Below are 20,845 nucleotides of genomic sequence, written 5' to 3'. Positions count from 1 at the left end.
GTCTTGCCCCCGTCTCTCTTCTTTTTCTCTCTCTCTCTCTCTCTCTCTGTCTCTCTCTCCCCCCTCCCCTTCGCTCCGCTCTCGCGCTCTCTCTGTCTCTTCCACCCCTCTCTCTCTCTCTCTCTCTCTCTCTCTCTCTCTCTCTCTCTCTCTCTCTCTCTCCTCTCTCTCTCTCTCTCTCTCTCGCTCTCCCCCTCCCTCCCTCCCTCCCCCTCCTCCTCCTCTTCCCCCACCCCCACCGTCTCTCGCTCTCTCTCCCTCTCTTCCCCCCCCACCACCACCTCCACCTCTCTCGCTCTCTCATGGTCCAGCAACTTGGCAGCTCTGGCAAAGGCCAAGGCTGGCAGATTGCAGGGATACAACCTGCACAAAAAGCAAGGAACATTGAGCCCAATGGCACCTGTTGTTAACAGATCATTGCCGCGAAAAAAAAACCTCCCTGTGAATTTGCAGCAAGCCGTAAGGAAGGCAAACTGTGTGATAGCCTTTCTTGCAAGACAATTTGAGTACAGGAGCAAATAGGCCTTGCTTTGATTGCATAGAAAACTGGTGAGACGCACCTAAAGTGTTGTGTGCAGTTCTGTTCTTACCGAAGGAATCATATACTTGTCATAGAGGCAGTGTAGTAGAGGCTCACACGCTGATTTCTGAGATGGTGGAACTGTCCCTTGAGGACAGATTGAGAAGACTAGGCCTGTATTCTCTGGCATTCAGATGAGTGAAGGACAACCTCCGAGAAACCTACAACATTCATGAAGGGGTTGACCGTAGACTCGGAGGATATTTCTTCTCCATGTGATCCAGGGTGCCGTGCTCACCACAAAAGGTAAAAACATTTACAACAGAGATAAGAAGGAAGCTGTTCACTCAGAAGGTGGTGTATTGTTGGAGTTCTCTTTTGCAGAGGGTTGTGGAAGCTCAATCAGTTTCAAAGCAGGTATAGTAGATTTTCAGTTACTGACAGGATACAGGGATACAGGGCAGTGTGGGATTCGAGTTGAGTTAGGTGATCAGCCATGATCTAAAATAGTGGAGCAGACTCAAGGGACTGAATGGCCTTCTGCTGCTATGTTCCTGAACCAAAGCCCAATTTGGATCCAAATTCCCATTCTCCTTTAAATCTCAGCCATGTGGAACCTTGTCAAAGGCCTTACTAAAATCTATGTTGATCACATCCACTGCACTGCCGTCACCTATACAAATGTAAACATCCGAAGAACAAATCTAGTCAGTCGGATGTCATCTGTCTTTAGGAAATCCGTGTTGACTTTCCCTGATTTTATCTGTGCCTTTCTAAAGGAAATTTTACACTATGCCTTAGCATTAATGCCTCACAATCAGAATCAAGCTCACTGGCTACAATTACTCTGAGTCCTTCCTCCTTCTTAAAACTGTACAACATTGGTAGTCTTCCAGTCCTCTGGCGTCACTCCTGTAACCAGGGGAGTTAAAATATAAGTGATAATGGGAACTGCAGATGCTGGAGAATCCAAGATTATAAAATGTGAGGCTGGATGAACACAGCAGGCCCAGCAGCATCTGATGAAGGGTCTAGGCCCGAAACGTCAGCTTTTGTGCTCCTGAGATGCTGCTGGGCCTGCTGTGTTCATCCAGCCTCACATTTTATTATCTTGAGTTAAAATATAATACAGATACCATGTATAAAAAAGCATGTCACTGCTATCGACACAAACATTAGTGTATTTTTAGAAAAATTGAAACCCGTAACTATTTTGGTTGGCATGTGGTATTGTGGGTAGTCCGTCACTTTTCCCCCATGTAAACACAAACCCATTAATTGAATGATAATAAAATGTGAGGCTGGATGAACACAGCAGGCCAAGCAGCATCTCAGCAGCACAAAAGCTGACGTTTTGGGCCTAGACTCTTCATCAGAGAGGGGGATGGGGAGAGGGAACTGGAATAAATAGGGAGAGAGGGGGAGGCGGACCGAAGATGGAGAGAAAAGAAGATAGGTGGAGAGAGTATAGGTGGCGAGGTAGGGAGGGGATTGGTCAGTCCAGGGAAGACGGACAGGTCAAGGAGGTGGGATGAGGTTAGTAGGTAGATGGGGGTGCGGCTTGGGATGGGAGGAAGGGATGGGTGAGAGGAAGAACCGGTTAGGGAGGCAGAGACAGGTTGGACTGGTTTTGGGATGCAGTGGGTGGGGGGGAAGAGCTGGGCTGGTTGTGTGGTGCAGTGGGGGGAGGGGGTGAACTGGGCTGGTTTAGGGATGCAGTTGGGGAAGGGGAGATTTTGAAACTGGTGAAGTCCACGTTGATACCATTAGTCTGCAGGGTTCCCAGGCGGAATATGAGTTGCTGTTCCTGCAACCTTCGGGTGGCATCATTGTGGCAGTGCAGGAGGCCCATGATGGACATGTCATCTAAAGAATGGGAGGGGGAGTGGAAATGGTTTGCGACTGGGAGGTGCAGTTGTTTGTTGCGAACTGAGCGGAGGTGTTCTGCAAAGCGGTCTCCAAGCCTCCGCTTGGTTTCCCCAGTGTAGAGGAAGCCACACCGGGTACAGTGGATGCAGTATACCACATTGGCAGATGTGCAGGTGAACCTCTGCTTAATGTGGAATGTCATCTTGGGGCCTGGGATGGGGGTGAGGGAGGAGGTGTGGGGGCAAGTGTAGCATTTCCTGCGGTTGCAGGGGAAGGTGCCGGGTGTGGTGGGGTTGGAGGGCAGTGTGGAGCGAACAAGGGAGTCACGGAGAGAGTGGTCTCTCCGGAAAGCAGACAGGGGTGGGGATGGAAAAATGTCTTGGGTGGTGGGGTCGGATTGTAAATGCCGGAAGTGTCGGAGGATGATGCATTGTGTCCGGAGGTTGGTAGGGTGGTGTGTGAGAACGAGGGGGATCCTCTTCGGGCGGTTGTGGCGGGGGCGGGGTGTGAGGGATGTGGTGCGGGAAATACGGGAGACGCGGTCAAGGGCGTTCTCGATCACTGTTGCGGGAAAGTTGCGGTCCTTGAAGAACTTGGACACCTGGGATGTGCAGGAGTGGAATGTCTTATTGTGGGAGCAGATGCGGCGGAGGCGGAGGAATTGGGAATAGTGGATGGAATTTTTGCAGGAACGTCAGCTTTTGTGCTCCTGAGATGCTGCTTGGCCTGCTGTGTTCATCCAGCCTCACATTTTATTATCTTGGAATTCTCCAGCATCTGCAGTTCCCATTATCTCTCTCTCCCATTAATTGAATGTGTGTTTATTGGAGCACAACCAACAGGAATATAACATAATATACTCTATTAAAAATGTACTTATTCTTTCATGAGATGTCTACATGGCAAGACCAGCATTTGTTGCCCATTACACATGGCCTACTGGTATTATCATTGGACTGATAGTCCAGAGACGCAGATAATGTTCTGAGGATCCAGGTTCGAATCCCATCGTGGCGGATGGTGGAATTTGAATTCAATAAATAAATGAAGTTAAGAATTTAGCAATGATTGTGAATCCGTTGTTGATTGTCAGGGGGAAAAACCCATCTGGTTCATTAATGCCCTTTTAGGGAAGGAAACTGCCATCTCTGATGAAGGGTCTAGGCCCGAAACGTCAGCTTTTGTGCTCCTGAGATTCTGCTTGGCCTGCTGTGTTCATCCAGCCTCACATTTTATTATCTTGCCATCCTTACCTGGTCTGGCCCTAGACCCACAGCAATGTGGCTGATTCTTAACTGCCCTCTGGGCATTAAATGCTGCCTGGCCAGTGCTGCCCCTCGTGCTGTGAATGTTTAAGAAAAAAAAGATTAATTGCTGTGGAACTGTGTCCCTTGCTAGACCATATAAAAGTGCAGTTAAGAGTCAACCGTGTTGGCTCGCTCAGGTAAAGATGGCAAATCTGCTTCCCCAAAGGGTGTTAGTGAGACAGATTAGTTTGTATTATGCCAATTGACAATAATTTGATGAAACAAAAACAGGAACTATTGGAGAAACTTGGCATATCTGGCAGCATCTGTGGAGAGAAAAATCAAAGTTAACATTTCGGATCCAGTGACCCTTCTTCAGAACTGATTGTAGCTAGGAAAAGCTTGGCCTGTCTGCTGAGGATAGGTAGGGGGGAGAAATAAATGATAGGTGGTGCTGGAGCTGAGAGAGAGAACAGCAGATGGGCAGACAAAGGAATGTGCAAAGGTCAGCCTGGGTGAATCGACAGCTGCTAATGAGGAGTGTTAGTGGCTGAAAACAGGTAGTATGTGGTAGCATCCCATGTGATGACAAGACCTGGATTAGGGGAAGGACATGGAAGAAGATGCTCAGGCCCTAGAATAGAAACACCTTTTATTGTCACATATTGAACTTGGTATTGAGCTACTAATAATCCCCATGAGGTTGTCAGACAAATGTATATATTAAACCTTTATTGATTGCGCAAAGGATTTTTTTCTAGAGCGTATGACTACTTTTGTAATTCTTTGCATAAATTCACCATTTGTTGTGCATGATGCAATTTCTCTCCAAAATGCTGGTCTGTAGTTGAGACAAGATCTTCTCAATGTTTCTGCTGTCAAATGGATGTCCGTTAGCTCAGTTGGCTGGTTCAATTCTCCACATTAACTGAGGTTACCATGAAGGTTCAGCCTTCTCAACATTACCCCTTACCTGAGGTGTGGTGACCCTCGGGTTAAACTCACCTTTAGTCTTCGCTGTAATGAGAAAGCAGCCCAATGGTCACCTAAGACTATAGCATTTTTAGTGTTTACTTTAAAATGACTATTGCTTACTGAAATGCTTATTTGAATATCTGTGTATACTATCATGAATTTTGCATGATCTCTAAAGGCCACTTTTCTTCTCTTGAAATGCATAACTCTGTTTTCTTGCCTTGTCCTATTCCTCCACCCAACAATGCTGGCTAAATATATCATTATAAAGATTAATCTGTTGCCGAATATTACAGTATCTTCTGTTACTTCAGTCTTTTTATTGCTGTCTTTACAGCCTTCTCCAACTCAAGCTGTCAGTACCCTAATTGTTTATCATGTGTAGATCGGAAAAATCAGATGCAGGATTCTGTTCTGAATGTGGAGAGTCATGATGCTTGGATCTTCCAGAGTGTGATTATGTTAGTCTCTCTGTCTTTTGTTCAGTGGGCCTCTGTGATAAGTCGCATAACAATGGATCAAGACAGAACATGGTACACTCTCATGAATTATTTGAACAGCAACAATGACAATGTACTTAAGTCATTGACTGGTCTGCTTCGAAATCTTACAGTCCATGCAAGGAACAAGGAGGATGTAGGTGAGTAACCACATAACCGCTCATGGAAACCATTTGTAAGTAAGAGCATTTGATGATTTGTACAATAGTTCCAGTTGGCTTGAATTCCCAATTTTGATACTGTGCCTGAGCTACAACAGATTGGTTTGCATTTGCCGAAAGTGGTTGGAAACCCCAGGAGAAGGGGAACATAGACCTCACCCTTACTCAAAGTAAATGAAAGGCAGACTGAGACAAACCTGATGATAAGATGTGTCATCTACACGATTAGCAGAATGGTAGGTCATCATTTGGAAGATGCTATGCTGAGGAGTTATTGAAGAATGTTGCAAGGTATAAAATCTTTTCGCCCAACGCTTCATTATTATTGTTTTGTAATCTGTCTCTGAGCATGGAGAATGTGATTTCCAGTGACCACACTACCTCCACCCCCATGAGACGTGTTAGCCATCTGTGTCTCAAGTACAATTTAAAATGCAAATGCTATGTCTTCAGTTTCCACTGTATTGTACGATACAGATGTGGTTCATCATTGCAATTATACTTTAGTTTTAAAAACAACTTCCAAAAAATGTCACTTATTCTCCACAGCAATCAAGCTGATTGGACCACTCCTGCAAAAGTTACCAGAGGATGGCAGTTTCTCTTCACCATCAAACGAGGTGGCAGCTAATATTTGCATGATACTGAACAATCTGGTTGTGGAGACTAGTGAAGCTCCAAGACAGATTGTGAACCATAATGGATTAAGGAAACTCATGAACATCAAACACCGAAGAGATAGGTAAGTGGGTCATTCGCTGTGATATTATGGATTGTGTGCAAGATAAATTTGTCAATGGGTATTTGGTTGTTATTTATTCAGGGAAATGTGGTGGTGCTGGCTAGGCGAGCACCTCTTGTCTATTCCTAATTACCCTTGAAGGCTGTGGTGAGTTGAACTGCTGCAGGTCACTCAGTGTTGATACAGCGCTGCTGGGAGTGGAGTTCCAGGGGTTTTGAACAATGACAGTCAAGCTGATATATTTCCATGTCAAGGTAGTGAGTGGCTTGGAGAGGAATTTGCAGATTGTGGTGTTTCCAAGTATTTGTTGCCCTTCCCTTTCTAGATAGTAGTGCTTGAGTTTGGAAGATGCTTCTAAAGGAGCCTCTGGCCAGTTTCTTGTATATTGTGGAACAGGCTAGGGAACAGGCTATTTTGGATGTATTATTGTGTAATATGAGAGTTAATTTATATGCTTGTAGTACAGGGTCCTCTGGGCAGCTCAGCAGTTAGCACTGCTGCCTCACAGTGCCAGGGACCTGGGTTCAATTCCAGCCTTGTGTAACTGTCCGTGTAGAGTTGTACATTCACCCTGTGTTTGCATGGATTTCTTCCAGGTGCTCCAGTTTCCTCCCACAGTCCACTGATGTGCAGGTTAGCTGGATTGGCCATGCTGAAGGTTGCCGTGTAGGTTAGCTGGGTTAGCCATAAAAACCCCATGCTGGGTTACAGAGATGAATTTTTTGAATGATTGAGCAGGCTAGAGGGGCTGAATGGCCTACTTCTGTTCATAGTTTTTTTCATTTTTAAGTTGCTTCTCCAGGCTAGGGAATCTAGAATGTACAGCTTCAGAAAGGGATTAGCCTGTTGGGACCAAGGTAAGGAGAAATTTCTTCAGTCAAGGGGCTATCCATGTTTTTGAAATGTCTCCCTCCCATAGTTGTGGATGCTCACTTGTGAAGTATGTTCAAGATAGAGACAAAATAGATTTTTGGATACCAAGAAATGAAGAAATGGAGTTGAGGAGGATGGAACATGCCTGCAAGACCCAAATACCTGACTCCTTGTTTCCTTTCTTAGTTGTTGAGTTCTTCTGCTTGTTAAGAATAACAACCAGTGCATATACTTCAGTTTTTTTCACAAGCAAATCAACCTTTAATCAGAACCTCCACATCTGTTAGTCATCAACAGCATAAAGAATGTGCACTTTAAAGATGAGGTTACATTAAACTTCTGAATCTCATTTAAAACAAGCCCAATTGCCCTCCTCTGTCTTCATGGTGCACGGTTTTGTTATTTGCAAACCATTTACATTTTAACTAAACAGAGGTTGCCTACGTGCTCCACACATAGCTACTGGCTCGATAACTCACTTCAGGTAATTGGGTAACCTGAGAACACAAATGCAAACTGGAATCTTGTTGATTCCATGCTTTGATGTCTCATTGATTTGAGAGCATGTTCCATGGTCAATATTTATTTCATTGGGCATTTTGACAATATAAACTTGCATAATGATAAAGAGTAATACATTTGGATTTTGGTTGGCCTAGCTCATGTTTGTTTGCGTTTTGTTTTCAGTGAAGCTGAGAAAGCAGTAAAAGCTGCCAGCAGTCTTTTGGGAAATATGTGGTATTACAAGTCCTTGCATCGTGAATACAAGTCAGTAAGTATGAATGTGATTAAAAATAGCAGCTACACCCAGACCAGTTCAACTTGCACTGTTACTTCGCAAAGTATTTGATGACAACAATCAGCAGTTAATGGCAGATCTTTGCTTTGTGCAAAACAGTGTCACATGCCCATGCATAATGTGGAGCATTTGAATTTTCCTTTTCGTCCTAAAGGGCTTATTCAGTCCTATTCAGTTGAGATAAAAGATGAAAAATATGCTTAAATATCATCACCTAGATTTCATTTTTTTCTAATCTGGACCGTCCCTATGCCCCGCGACTCTCTGACAACTCCTTGTTCTTTTTCAACCAATTTTAGCATTTTGTGCATGAACTTCTTTGTACTATTTGACCTTTGTAACTATCTAACAGCTCTTCACACTCCTGTGTCCTGCTTTGTAAGAAACTCTCTAAATCATTGTTGCCCAAGCTAGTCATTAGTTCTAACATTCCTCTCCTTTGTGTGTCATGGGGTTTGATTACGTCCCCACGAGGTACCATCAAGCGTTTCTGCACTAATGTTCCAAATGAATGCAGGTTGTCAGCAGATGGTGAGACTCATCTTTTAAAGCAGTGTTGAACAAGAGACTTGGTCTGTTGGCTGCTTTGCTTTTCCAGGAATGAATTATTCATTTTTGTTTCACTGGAAGTTCTAAATACACAAAGGAAGGCTTTTGTTGTGACGATGAACGCTAATTTAAGAGCCTAACCTTGTGAACGCACGCTTCCGACAAACCTGTTAATGGCTCACCGACAATGATCCCTTGAGCACAACTAATCAAGTGCGTGTACTAATTTGAAAGGTTTGCCTGCTGTTTTGTAACTCTGCGGCAGTGGAAAGAGTGGAAGCATTGCATCTGGTCGAAGGTGGCCATCTTGTGGAGGTGCTGGTGTTGGACTAGGCTGGACAAGGTCAAAAGTCACGCAGCACCAAGGTATAGTCCAACAGGTTTATTTAAAATTACACGCTTTCAGAGCACTGCTCCTTCGTCAGGTGAGGGGCACTATGAAAGCTTATTGTTTTTAATAAACCTGCTGGACTGTAAGCTAGTGTCATGTAACTTCTGACTCTGGTTGAATGCATTTTGAAGCTCTTTTCCTGGTGCACAACCTTGGAGTGTACTCTTTATTGTATCAAGAAGTGCAGTCTGAGGATCATCAGATCAGTCACTATCTCATTAGATGGCAAGGCAGACTTGAAGTGCTAAATGACCTACTTCTGCCTGTATATCTTATGGTCAATTCCAGTCTTGGGTGCAAAGTTAATCCGTAGATCAGGTTTGTCTAATTGGTGGCCCAAGGAATATGGCTCACCAGGCCTAAACCAACGGTACACCCATGGGATCGCCGATATCAGGGTTCTTAGCAGAGGCAGTAATGCAGAGACTCGAACAAACAGCTCTGGCAATCATCCAACCCAAACTTTGGGTCCGCTACGGGGATGACACCTTTGTCATCACTAAACAAAACAAATTAGAGGAAACCTTCAAGACCATCAATAATACCCTTTACTGGCATAACATTCACAAAAGAGGAGGAAAACAACAACAAACTGCCATTCCTAGATGTCACAGTAGAGCGAACAGCCAATGGGGAACTTCAAACCAGCGTCTACAGGAAAACAACACATACGGACCAAATATGAACTACAGGAGCAACCATCCCAACACCCACAAATGGAGCTGCATTAGAACATTATTCCAACGAGTCACCACACACTGCAGCACAGAGGAACTACGCAGAGCAGAGGAAAATCACCTATACAGCATATTCAAAAAGAACGGGTACCCAATGAACACAGTCCACCGATTTCTCAGCAACAAACCCAAACAAACAGACAAAACGGGCCCAGAAACCATAACCACTCTCCCCTACATCAAAGACATTTACGAAATGACTGCCAGACTACTCGGACCTCTTGGCATCAGGGTAGCCCACAAACCCAGCAACACACTAAAACAGCAGCTAATGAACTGAAAAGACCCTATACAGACAACAAGCAAAACGAACGTCATCTACAAAATACCTTGAAAGAACTGTGACAAACACTACATTGGACAAACAGGCAGAAAGCTAGCCACCAGGATACATGAACATCAACTAGCCACAAAACGACATGACCCACTATCACTCGTATCCTTACGTACAGATAAGGAAGGACACCACTTTGATTGGGACAACACATCCATCCTAGGGCAAGCCAATCAGAGACACACACGAGAATTCCTAGAAGCATAGCATTCCAACTGGAACTCCATCAACAAACACATTGGCACCAAATCAATCTACCATCCTCTGAGAAAAAGAACAGGAAATGACATCAATGCAGGAAATGACATCACCAACCCAAGGAAACCTAAACAGATAAACAGAAAGCGAGACATAACACCAGTGCTTTCTCAGAGGCTCACTGATAATGTTACCTAGAATGGTGATGAAATGTCTGAAAACTAACCTTCCAGCTCAGCGAGCAAACCAACATCCAGAACCTCAACCTGAGCTACAAATCTTCTCAAAACTCACTAGCCCTTGGTCTCTCCACCATGGGCCATTGCTTTTTCTCCCACCCTCCAGCACAGGCACAGTTTCCTTAGATGGCAATGTGTGCTGGGGAAGCCAAGAGGAAGAGCAGTGGCCGTAACAGCACATAAGCCATGGCTGGGTAGCTGGTGGGTCGAACAGTGAACGCATCTTTTGTGACTTTGCAACCAACCTAAAATTGGTAAAATGTTCAATCCCCGGGCCTGGCAGCCACGGAAGGTATGTGTCCAAGGTAAACAAAGTATGGGAGTGAATCAGTGTGGAACAGTGGCATGCTGTGAGGGACGGAGCGAGTGAAGGCACCTGTGATCCTGAGGCTGTATTAGAACCAGACGTGCGCACAGCCTTACCCGCCTCCTCACCTTCATTCCCCAGAACCCTACCCGCAAAGTAGGCTGGGAGAGGAGGAAAAACCAGGCAGAAAGGCAATCCACCCCCAAGTGCCACTTCCATGTCATTTCCGCTGAGGCCAGCTCAGGGTATCAGCCACTGGAGGCAGATGGGAAAGTTGATTTTAGTTAAACACAAAATCTAAGCTTTTCCTCGGTCCCCACCTGCTTCTTTGGTCATCGATGTCGTACAGGATTTTAACTGAAAATTCATGCAGCGTTAGCTCCCCCTATTCTACTGATGTTTCACTGTTTGTGGGTGCAGATGAGGAAAACTGCTGTCACTTTCGGAGGGAGTAGATGTACCTCTACCAGCTCTGTAAGGTTCCAGTGATTACAGCTGGCCAAACGTAGTTGCATTTATTGCAATAAACATTTTTGTTGTCTAAGAACAGTGTAATAACTAAATCTCTTATGCTCTAGCACTAGTCACTAGGCAAGCACAAGGTAAAACAAAGACAAAGGAGGATTGGTATTATGATATTATTTCAAATCACCCTTAGCTAGTTAACATACTGGTGACAGTAACAAATATGACAAGGTACTCTGAGTGATCATGTGGAAAAATACCACAATCAGCATTTGACATCTCGTATGTCTGTCTGTCTGTCTCTCTCTCTCTCTCTCTCTCTCTCTCTCTCTCTCTCTCTCACACGTAAGGATAGAGAGACAGAAAAAAGAAAGAAAACATTTTATTCGTTAGCTCTGCTGCTTGGCATGCTGTAATGGTCATTTTTATTAATTCCACACCTTTTAAAATTGTCAATGTATTGTATTGATTATGAAATTCATATTAATGCTAAACATTTCTGAAATTTGCTCATCAACACACTGGGGGGAGGGGGGTTGGAAAGATTGAAATGTGACCTCTCATTGCAAGAAAAGGTTGGATAACTTTGCAATCAGTTTAACTCCTTCCCCGGGATGTGGAGTACTTGCATCTTGGTATGATGTAGTGCTGAACGATACAGTCTACCAGGTCTCAGGTTTCTGCCATCAAAATGAATTAAAGAAGCTGTAGGGATGCTATAGATTGCCTTCATGTCAAGCAATGAAGGAAAATAAAATCGGCCTGTATCTGGATCATAACTCCTTACTCTTGTTGGGAGGTTTTATGTTGAGGTGTCAGGTATGGCAGGACGAGGTTTGCAATCTTAAATCCCTTGATCGAATAGCATAATAATACTTACAAGTCAATTACAAACATACAGATGGACAGACCATTGGAGTGATGATGCATATTCCAGCATAAATCAGCAAAGGAATTAATGGCAAGAAGATTATCTTCAGTTCCCAACACACACTATTTCAAGCAATAAACAACTGAAAATTGCAGTTCTATTTGCTTGTTGAATTCAGAAGTTGTTGAAGGCATTATTGGAGCATAAATTCACGAGTTATCCAATACCCCGGTCAACAAGGGAGCTGTAAAGCTGCTCAGCATTTGGGAAATGTAGGAAGAAGTGCAGTGAACAATCTAATCACAGAGTGGATACCAGACAACACCACAAAGAGCGTGGAAGAAAATTAGAAATATAAATCCATGAATCATTCTGCGATATCTTGTGGTGATGAGTTACAAACTGTGAAGCTGACCCACTCACCCAGGAAGGTCTATTGTACACTGACTTTTTTTGATCAGACAGAGTAGGGTATTTAGAGGTTTCTGATTGCAAACTGCGCTGCAACATGTTGAGTTCTTTTTTAATCCCTCAAACTTTAGCCTGTTTTTATTTTTCTCTTAAATACTTCCACATCTTAGTTTTCTGTGAACCTCCATTCAGTTGTCAAGATTTGCAAATTTAAAAGCTAGCTAGCTTTGGGACTTCCTGCCATGCTCCCAATACTGCTTCCGGAAGGCTTTTAGATTTGGGACAGTGTAGTAACTGTGGGTTGGGAATGCTGCTTGGCAACTGTGAGCACTTCTGTACGGCACAGAGCTCTGGGCCATGTGTCGCAGCAATTGCTTAAAAATAAGTCACCAAATGTCCAAGTTTGTACAAACAGGCAACTCCCAAAAATATATATTTTCATTTTAAGGCAGTACTGAGGTTCTTTACTGTCAGTAAAATGAAAATGGGCTATTCATATTCCTCAACCTCCCATTCCTCTCCCTGTTTCAAGGTGCTTGGTCTTGATAGATAAACAACATTACTAACTGTGAAGAGAGGCAATTTGAGTGCCTATCATTTTTCTTTCTCCTCTCTGCCTATAAACAGGGTGATCTTTAATTTACCTTCTGTTCCCTTTGAAATAGGCTGTGGTGTGGTGTCTCCAATCCTGAAGTCCAGTTCTTTTTTCAAATGACTCTCAACGAACTCTTGTTAGGGTTTAAAGATTAACTTGGGTTTATTCATCCATTCGAACCCTGTGATGACTAATCTCTCTCTCACGCCTGATTACTCGCTCACTCTTGCGTGCGAAAGAAAAATAAAAAGAAAGAGGTTATAATTAGGAATAACTTATAAATCAAAAGATATGGATACTAATTCATGTGATTTGTGTCTCAAGTACAAAAAATGAGTGTCCAGGGAAGGTTTTCATTCCTGTAGAAGCTTGGATTCAGGCTGACATCTCTAGATTACATTTGATGTTGAAGAATGTACAACAAAATGCTGGTGTATGGACTTTATCCACATTTCTAATGATAACAGAACCTTCTAAAGCACTAGGCTTCGAGGCAGTGTTGGACTTGAAGCAGGTTTAGCTTACTCTGGACAAAAGCAAAATACTGCAGACGGTGAAAATCTGAAATAAAACCCGGAATTGCTGGACAAGCTGAGCAGGTCTAGCAGCATCAATGGAGAGAATACCACAGTCCAATAAAATCTCAGACTCCATGTTAACTCTGTGTCTCTTTCTCTTTCTCTCTCCAAGGATGCTGCCAGACTTGCTGAGGCTCTCCACTAATTTATGTTTTTATTCAGGTCAGCCTGGAGTATGGTTTCCTGTCGAGGGTCTTGCAGCCAATCTCAATGCTAACAAGCATTCTGCCATATCTGACACCTCAACATAACTCCTTACTCTTGGGAGGTTTTATGATCCAGATACAGGCCCATTTTATTTTCCTTCATTGCTTGACATGAAGGCAATCTATAGCATCCCTACAGCTTCTTTAATTCATTTTGACAGCAGAAACCTGAGACCTGGTAGACTATCATTCAGCACTACATCATACCAAGATGCAAGTACTCTTACGAACCTGTGATGTTAACCGTAGACTAGATTTCTACAATGGATCCCAGAAATTACAGTTAACTTCTCTAGAGGCAGACTGACAGGCTTATTTAAGGATTTGAGTTTCAATTTAGCAATCGATTCCTATCTCTCTCACCACAAGTCCTGTATTCACCTTGGGACATAAATGGGACATATTAGCATCTCCGCAAGCATAACTATATGTGCTGAGAGATAAATTGGGAGCAGTTTGTGTCCCTTTGGCATAATGAATTTCAATAGTTTTCCTTTATTCTCAGTCCCTATGGGGAGATTCTTTCTAGTTTGGTTTGAGTACAGTGACCACACAGGATGTAAGAGATTCCAGGAGGATGGTAGTTTTAGTTTTGTTCTGGTAGCTGCTGATAGGAACTTCCCTGAAATTGTACTCACCTTGCATCATGTGATCAGTGTTGGCCTTGCTTCAGTCCAGATTTTAAAACTTAAACAAAGTATAGCTTTTAAAACGATTTGTCATCTCTCGTCTTGGACACATGCCGACGGTTTCTTGACTTGCTAGAGTAAGATGGCTGTGTTTTAAAATCAGTTTTATTGGAGAGCCACGGATGCAGTTCTGCTATTTGAACATTTACCCTTGCTTCCAGCACTTGGTGCAGGAGTGTTTAATGTTTTGGCTCCAGAACAGACGTTCTCAACCATTGATGTATAACCCCTAAAGAGGTTTTCAATGCATCTTTCCTTCCAGTTGCTTTATACGCTGATCATCAAAGATATTGCTGTGAGTGCCACAGTTCCTCATGTTAATTGTCTTTCTATGTTCAGATGTGGTGTTTAAAAGACTGAGAGCCCTATTGAGGATGAACATGTTGGACGGTATTTTGGTGTGTGTGTACAAAAGTGTTGAAAAAGACACCTTGCTGCCTGAGTGGGTGAATAACTAAACGCTGGTGGTCAGCACCACTTTGCCTTTCAACACATTGTGACGCAGTGAGAGTGTCTTCAGGGTGCAGATAATGTTACTTTTTTATAACTGACTTAATAAGATAAAATGTTTAGTTCCTGAAAGTGCCAGAGCTCTATCAATGGAATCACCAAGCATTTTGCTCTGATACGTACCACAATGATTTTGAAAGGTTTCATTTGATTCTGGCACTAACACCCATAAATTCATTTTGCCAGTCAGCTGGTAATACGATAGACCGCTTGGGTTTAATTAGGAGCAGTAGCAAGGGAATTAGGAGGACAGCTTGACAGATATTAGCATGTGAGCTATTTGAATGCAGAAGTATATTTCATCTGAAATAATGGCATCACTTTACTTGCCACCTATCTGTTACAGGCTAAAACCATTAAACTATCATTTGCTGCTTTTAAAGCCGAAATAATTAGTCCTACTTTTGCATTGTACCATTCAGTTATTAATGTCGAGATGTTTGATTTGACTGGTTTGCTGTTCGCGCACACAGGAAAATCCTAATATATCATTGTGAAAATACCACAAAACATAAGCTTCAATTGAGAAGGAAATTTGAAAAGCATATAGTAATTGTCACCCATTTTAAAGTTATTAATGTACATGTACTTGATTTATTTTAATACTGCCATTAAATTGTTTTATTTTATCAAACTTTATCAACTTATCAAAACATTTGCTGTTGGCTAATTAGTTCCTTAAATAACCAGTGAGAATCTCGTCACCATGCTAGTGCAGCCTTTGTTTCTAATGTGGATTTATAAGTACAATCTGTAAATAGTAGGAAATTAAAACCTTGTGGGCAATAAGTGTGGTTCACTGACTGTGTGCATGCTGCAAGTCAATGATTCCTCTCCAATTTGCATATTGTCTTTTTATTTTACTGCGCTGTGGGCAGTGCTAACCCATCCCTAATTACCCTTGAGAAGATGCTGGTGATCTGTTGTCTTGAATTGCTGCAGTCCATGCAGTGCAAGTAAGCCCACAATGCTGTTGGGAGGAAAGTATTTTTTTGCCGTGCAACTGTTGTGAGTGAGATTGACAACCTTACGAGTGAACAGCAACAGGCTTTATTTAATATAAAAAGCAAAAGAACTGCGGATGCTGTAAATCTGGAACAAAAAGTTGCTGGAAAAGCAGGTCTGGTAGCATCTGTGGAGGAGAAAACAGAGTTAACGTTTCAGGTCCTGTGACCCTTCCTCAGAGCATAGGAACAAGGGTTCTGAGGAACGGTCACGGGACCCGAAACATTAACTCTGTTTTCTCCCTCACACATGCTGCCAGACCTGCTGAGCTTTTCCAGCAATATCGTTGCCATTGTCATTGCTGTTGTTGTTTATTTAATATAACTTTGTGCAGGGAACGGTAGAGCCTCTGTGTAGAACTGTTCCATATGATCTAATGTCTCTATGATAGAGTCCTTTTCCCACATGAACTATAGGTAGAGTAAAGGCATAATTCCCTTCACAGCGATAGTGAAGTAATGGTGAGGTAGTCCCAAGTTAGGATAGTGTATGAATTGGAGGGAAGCTTGCAGGTGATGGTAGTGTTCTCATGCTCTCCTTTGCCTTTCTAGAGGTCACAAGTTTGGCAAGTGCTGTTGGAAGGAGCCTTGTTGCAACAGCAACTTTTGTAGATGGTCTACACTGCCAACACAGTACACTATTGGTGGAGGAAATGGTCCATCTAGAATGACAAAGGCAACAGACGTATGGGTGCACCACCACCTCAAAGTTCCCCTCCAAGGCACTCATTCTGGCTTGGATATATATCGCCATCCCTTCATTGTCACCGGGTCAAAATCCTGGAATTCCCTCCCTAATGGCATTGTGGGTCAACCCACAGCAGGTGGACTGCAGCGGTTCAAAAAGGCAGCTCACCACCACCTTCTCAAGGGCAACTATGGATGGGCAGGAAATGCTGGCTCAGCCGGCAATGCCCACTTCCCACTAAATGAATAGAAAGAAAATGTTGAAGATGCCATTGGGTTATCAAGCTTTTTTCCTCTGAAGGGTGTTGAGTTTCTTGACTGTTGAGAGTTTTGCTCATTTAGACGTGTACTATATTGTTCTCTTGACTGGTGCCTTTTAGATGCTGGACTGGTGTGGGGAGTTGGGAGATGACTTGCATGCAGCAGTATGCCCAGTTTTTTGGCCTGCTTTTGTAAACATTGGAATCAGCATTTCCACAAGCCTGGAGCGCTGCCATCTGATCAGATCTGGATCTTGATTAGGAATGCAGGCCAGGAGAATGAAGCAGCAGGAAGAGTAAGACTTAGTGACGTGGTTAGAAAGGGGGAAAAGCTGCAGATGAGAGGGTTTGACACAGAGACCGTGTAAGTCGGTAGGTCAGAAAGCAGAATAGGCAACACCAAAACACGACAGAATGACCTGATTAGCACTCTGCCATGAAATGGTCTTAAATAATCCCGTGGCGTTTCGGGGGCCTATAATCTTATTGTTTAAAAGTGAAGTCCCAGTTTAACAATCTTGCTGTCATCTGTCTGACCTCCAATCCATCCAGCCTACAACAGCCTCCTATAACCTGTTCTCCTGTGTTGCCCACCGGAATGAATATCTCAACTTGCTTGCAACTGTTCAGCTCTCTATTAGCTCTTCTGAACATTGAATCATTGTTATTCCTGCTTGCAAGTTGGGGAAATTGAACATTTTGGAGTTTGGCATTTTTGCAGTTAGGACAAGGGAATCACAACAGTTTGTAAAACATTCCGAGATAGCAGGAACAGCCGATGCTGGAGTCAGAGACAACACGGTCTGGAACTGGAGGAGCACAGCAGGCCAGGAAGCATCAGGGGAGTAGGAAAGTTGACATTTTGGGTCAGGACCCTTCTTCAGAAATGGGGAGGGGAAAGGGAGCTAGGAGATAAACAGAGGCGGGAAGGGCTAGGGAAGGTAGGTGGGATGGTGACTGGTGAATGCAGGTAGGGAGTGGTGGGGATTGGTCAGTGGGATTGGTGGGATGGATAGGTGGGAGAGAAGATGGAGAGGGTTGTGTCTGGTCAGGGAGGATGGAGGGCCTGGCCGAGCTATACGTGCCTCTTTGTAGGATACTTGGAACAGCTCCTTTTTCCACTGTTACACTGGCACTATCCCCTACCTCCACCTCTGTTTACACTGATGACTGTATTGGCACCGCCTCATGCTCCCACAAGGAGCTTGAACAGTTCACCAACTTTACTAACACATTTCACCCCAACCTCAAGCTCACCTGAACCATCCCTGATACCTCCCTCTCCTTCCTGGACCTCTCCATCTCTATCTCCATCTCTGGTGACCACGTGTAAACTGACATTTATTTCAAGCCCACCGACTTGCACAGCTACCTGGATTACGTCTCTTCTCACCCCACTTCCTGCCTGACTTTGGTCCCCTACTCCCAATTCCTGTGCCTCTGCCACATCCGCTCACAAGATGGAGCGTCCCGCTCCCGCTCATTCCAATGTCCTCCTATTTCAAGAACTGCGATTTTCTCCCTCCGTTGATCAAAAATACCCTCAACCACATCTCTTGCATTTCCTGCACTTATGTACCCTCAAGCCGCCTCCTGCCAACAAAGGCAAAGACAGAGTCCCCCGGTTCTTACATACTACCCACCAACTTCCACATCCAGCATATCATTATCCGCCACCTACAATCTGACCCCATGAACCAAAGAGATATTTCCCTCCCCAGCCCTGCCTACCTTTCGTAGGGACTGCTCACTCTGTTACTCCCTCATCCATTCCACACTCCTCACTAACCTGGCACCTTTCCCTACAATTGCAGGAAGTGCAACACCTTCCCCCTCCTCACCTCCATTCAAGCCACACAACAAACCTTTCATATCAAACAGGAGTTCGCCTGCACATCTGTCAACTTGGTCTGTTGTGTCCGTATGTTTCCCGATGTAGCCTCCTGTACATCGGTGAGACCAAGTGTAGACTCGGGGACCATTTTATGAAGCATCTACTCTCTGTACGCGACAAATGAGAACACCTTCCCGTCACCAACCACTTTAACTACCCCTCCCACTCACTGGGTGACGTTCATCTGGGGCCTCCTCCAGTGTCGCACTGATGCCACCCACAGACTCAAGCAGCAACACCTCATATTCTGCCCTGGCAGTCTACAGCCCAATGGCCCAAACATGGACTTCAATAGTTTTAAAATTTCCCTACCCCTGGCCTCATCCCGTGAGCAACCCTCCCTCTCATCCCTGCCTCCTTGACTTGATGCACCCTGACCATCTTCTCTCCCACCTGTTCACCCGACCCATCCCACTGACCAATCCCCACCAATCCTGACCTGCATCCAAGCTATCACCACCCCACCTATCTTCCCCAACCCCACCCCTCCTCTTTCTATTTATTTCCCAACTCCCTTCCCCCTCCTCCATTTCTAAAGAAGGGTCCTGACCCAAGACATCAATTTTCTTGCTCGTCTGATGCTGCTTGGCCTGCAGCTCCACACTGGCTTGTAAAACATGTTCATTCAAGTCTCAGGAGTGTTGAGGAGGGGATCTGGTTGCATGTCGAACAAGTCTGAACTGTTCCCAGATTCCTTGTCTGACAAAAAAAAAAGTATTTCTATAGGGTGAATCCTCCTGACTGTTCATTTAATTTGGCAGATTTTTGAACTGAACATTTTTTTTTAAAAAGAATGACACTTATCCAAAAGGACTGGAAAGGTTTGGACTAGGGGAAGAGAATAATAGATGTTCTCTGAAAATTTGCTGAAAGCCTGCATGTGAAAACTTGTCATCTGAAATCTGAAGACATTTAACATTCTTTACTACCACCCCACTGCATTTGTTATCAGAAACCTGACATTCTAAACCACAAGCTAAACAGATTGCAGTGCACAACTCATTGTAGTCAACAGCATACAAATCTCCAATGGAATGCTGGCCTTGCTGAAATGTTGGCATGACCCTTCAGTTGAGTGTGTATTTTATCTTGGTAATTTTGTGAATTCTTTCTTGAAGACTTAAGGTTACCATCTGTCTGATACTGAGCCCTCCACTCCTTTGCTTTCCATTAATTATCAAAATTAACATCCAGAATTAATATTGAATTCACATCCATTGAATTCTGAGGAAGGGTCACCGGATCCGAAACACTAACTCTCTGCTTTCTCCTTCACAGATGCTGCCAGACCTGCTGAGCTTTTCCAGCAACTTTGATTTTGTTCTTGAATTCATACCCAAACTCCTGCTGCCTATGTCCTATTGAGTTGCAGGTTGCCCTTACCCAATACCCCTTCTCTTCCTGGTGTTCCCATGCTTCAGATTTAACATTGGCATCCTCCAGCTTCTCTCTCACCCCTTCTTCCCCCATATACACACCCATCCAACCCACTGTGGTTGGCCAAGTTTCCATTCTACACCATCACTGAAACTAAATTCTTACAACCTGTCTGCTGCATCTTCTTGAAAACTGTCCTTTAAAATGAGTCTTTTTTTTGGCATGGCGTCCATTGTAGTGTAATTTTGCCATTAGGCCTGAAACGTCAGCTTTCCTGCTCCTCTGATGCTGCTTGGCCTGCTGTGTTCATCCAGCTCCACACTTTGTTATTGCGATGTTCTTAAGAGGTGCTGGATTAGGGCAAGATGTTTTCCTGTTTGTTTTTTTGTTTTAAAGTTAGAACAGTTTCTTCATGGAAGATTTTAAATCTGCTGAATTCAGTACAATTTTCCTTTCCTCTTTCTGTTGCAGAGAGGTTACCAAAAAGACGCTTTTGTGTTCAACTGAGGTCAAGTCTGCTACCGAATTCCTTAATCAAAGCTACAGACAAGTGGATACTACTGAAGACTGCTCCCCAAGAAGGATAACTTCACTGTTATCTATTCTATTTTTCTTTTGTATGTGTTGCAAACTGCTCTCGGGTTAATGGAAACCAGCCCTCGCTGTGTCTGAATCGACTAAAACATTGGGACTGAACGTCACCTCAAGGAACATAGATGTTCAATGACTCTGAAACTTGTATAGACAAACTTTTGATAAGTACAGAAGAGAATTCTTTTCTGTCTACACTTTTCTTCAAGATGTAGCAGTGATCCAGATTTTAACTTGTTTGTTCATTTTCAAAGTAATATCATTCT

General features: G+C 43.7%; 1 protein-coding gene across 2 annotated transcripts in view; it reads left to right on the top strand.

The window, feature by feature from the left end:
- Positions 1 to 20,612, top strand: part of LOC125459387 (plakophilin-3-like) — an 81,939-nt gene extending 61,327 nt beyond the window's left edge. For both annotated transcript variants that reach the window (XM_048545795.2, XM_048545793.2), the window contains exons 10-13: positions 5,098 to 5,251; positions 5,822 to 6,014; positions 7,575 to 7,659; positions 20,460 to 20,612. In XM_048545795.2, coding sequence (XP_048401752.2) covers positions 5,098 to 5,251; positions 5,822 to 6,014; positions 7,575 to 7,659; positions 20,460 to 20,495 — 468 coding nt within the window. In that variant the 3' untranslated portion in view covers positions 20,496 to 20,612. The remainder of the gene's footprint in view (positions 1 to 5,097; positions 5,252 to 5,821; positions 6,015 to 7,574; positions 7,660 to 20,459) is intronic.
- The last annotated feature ends 233 nt before the right edge of the window (positions 20,613 to 20,845 follow it).

This window comes from Stegostoma tigrinum, chromosome 17, assembly GCF_030684315.1.
Source record: "Stegostoma tigrinum isolate sSteTig4 chromosome 17, sSteTig4.hap1, whole genome shotgun sequence".
NCBI lineage: Eukaryota > Metazoa > Chordata > Chondrichthyes > Orectolobiformes > Stegostomatidae > Stegostoma > Stegostoma tigrinum.
This window is presented reverse-complemented; position numbering and strand designations above follow the sequence as displayed.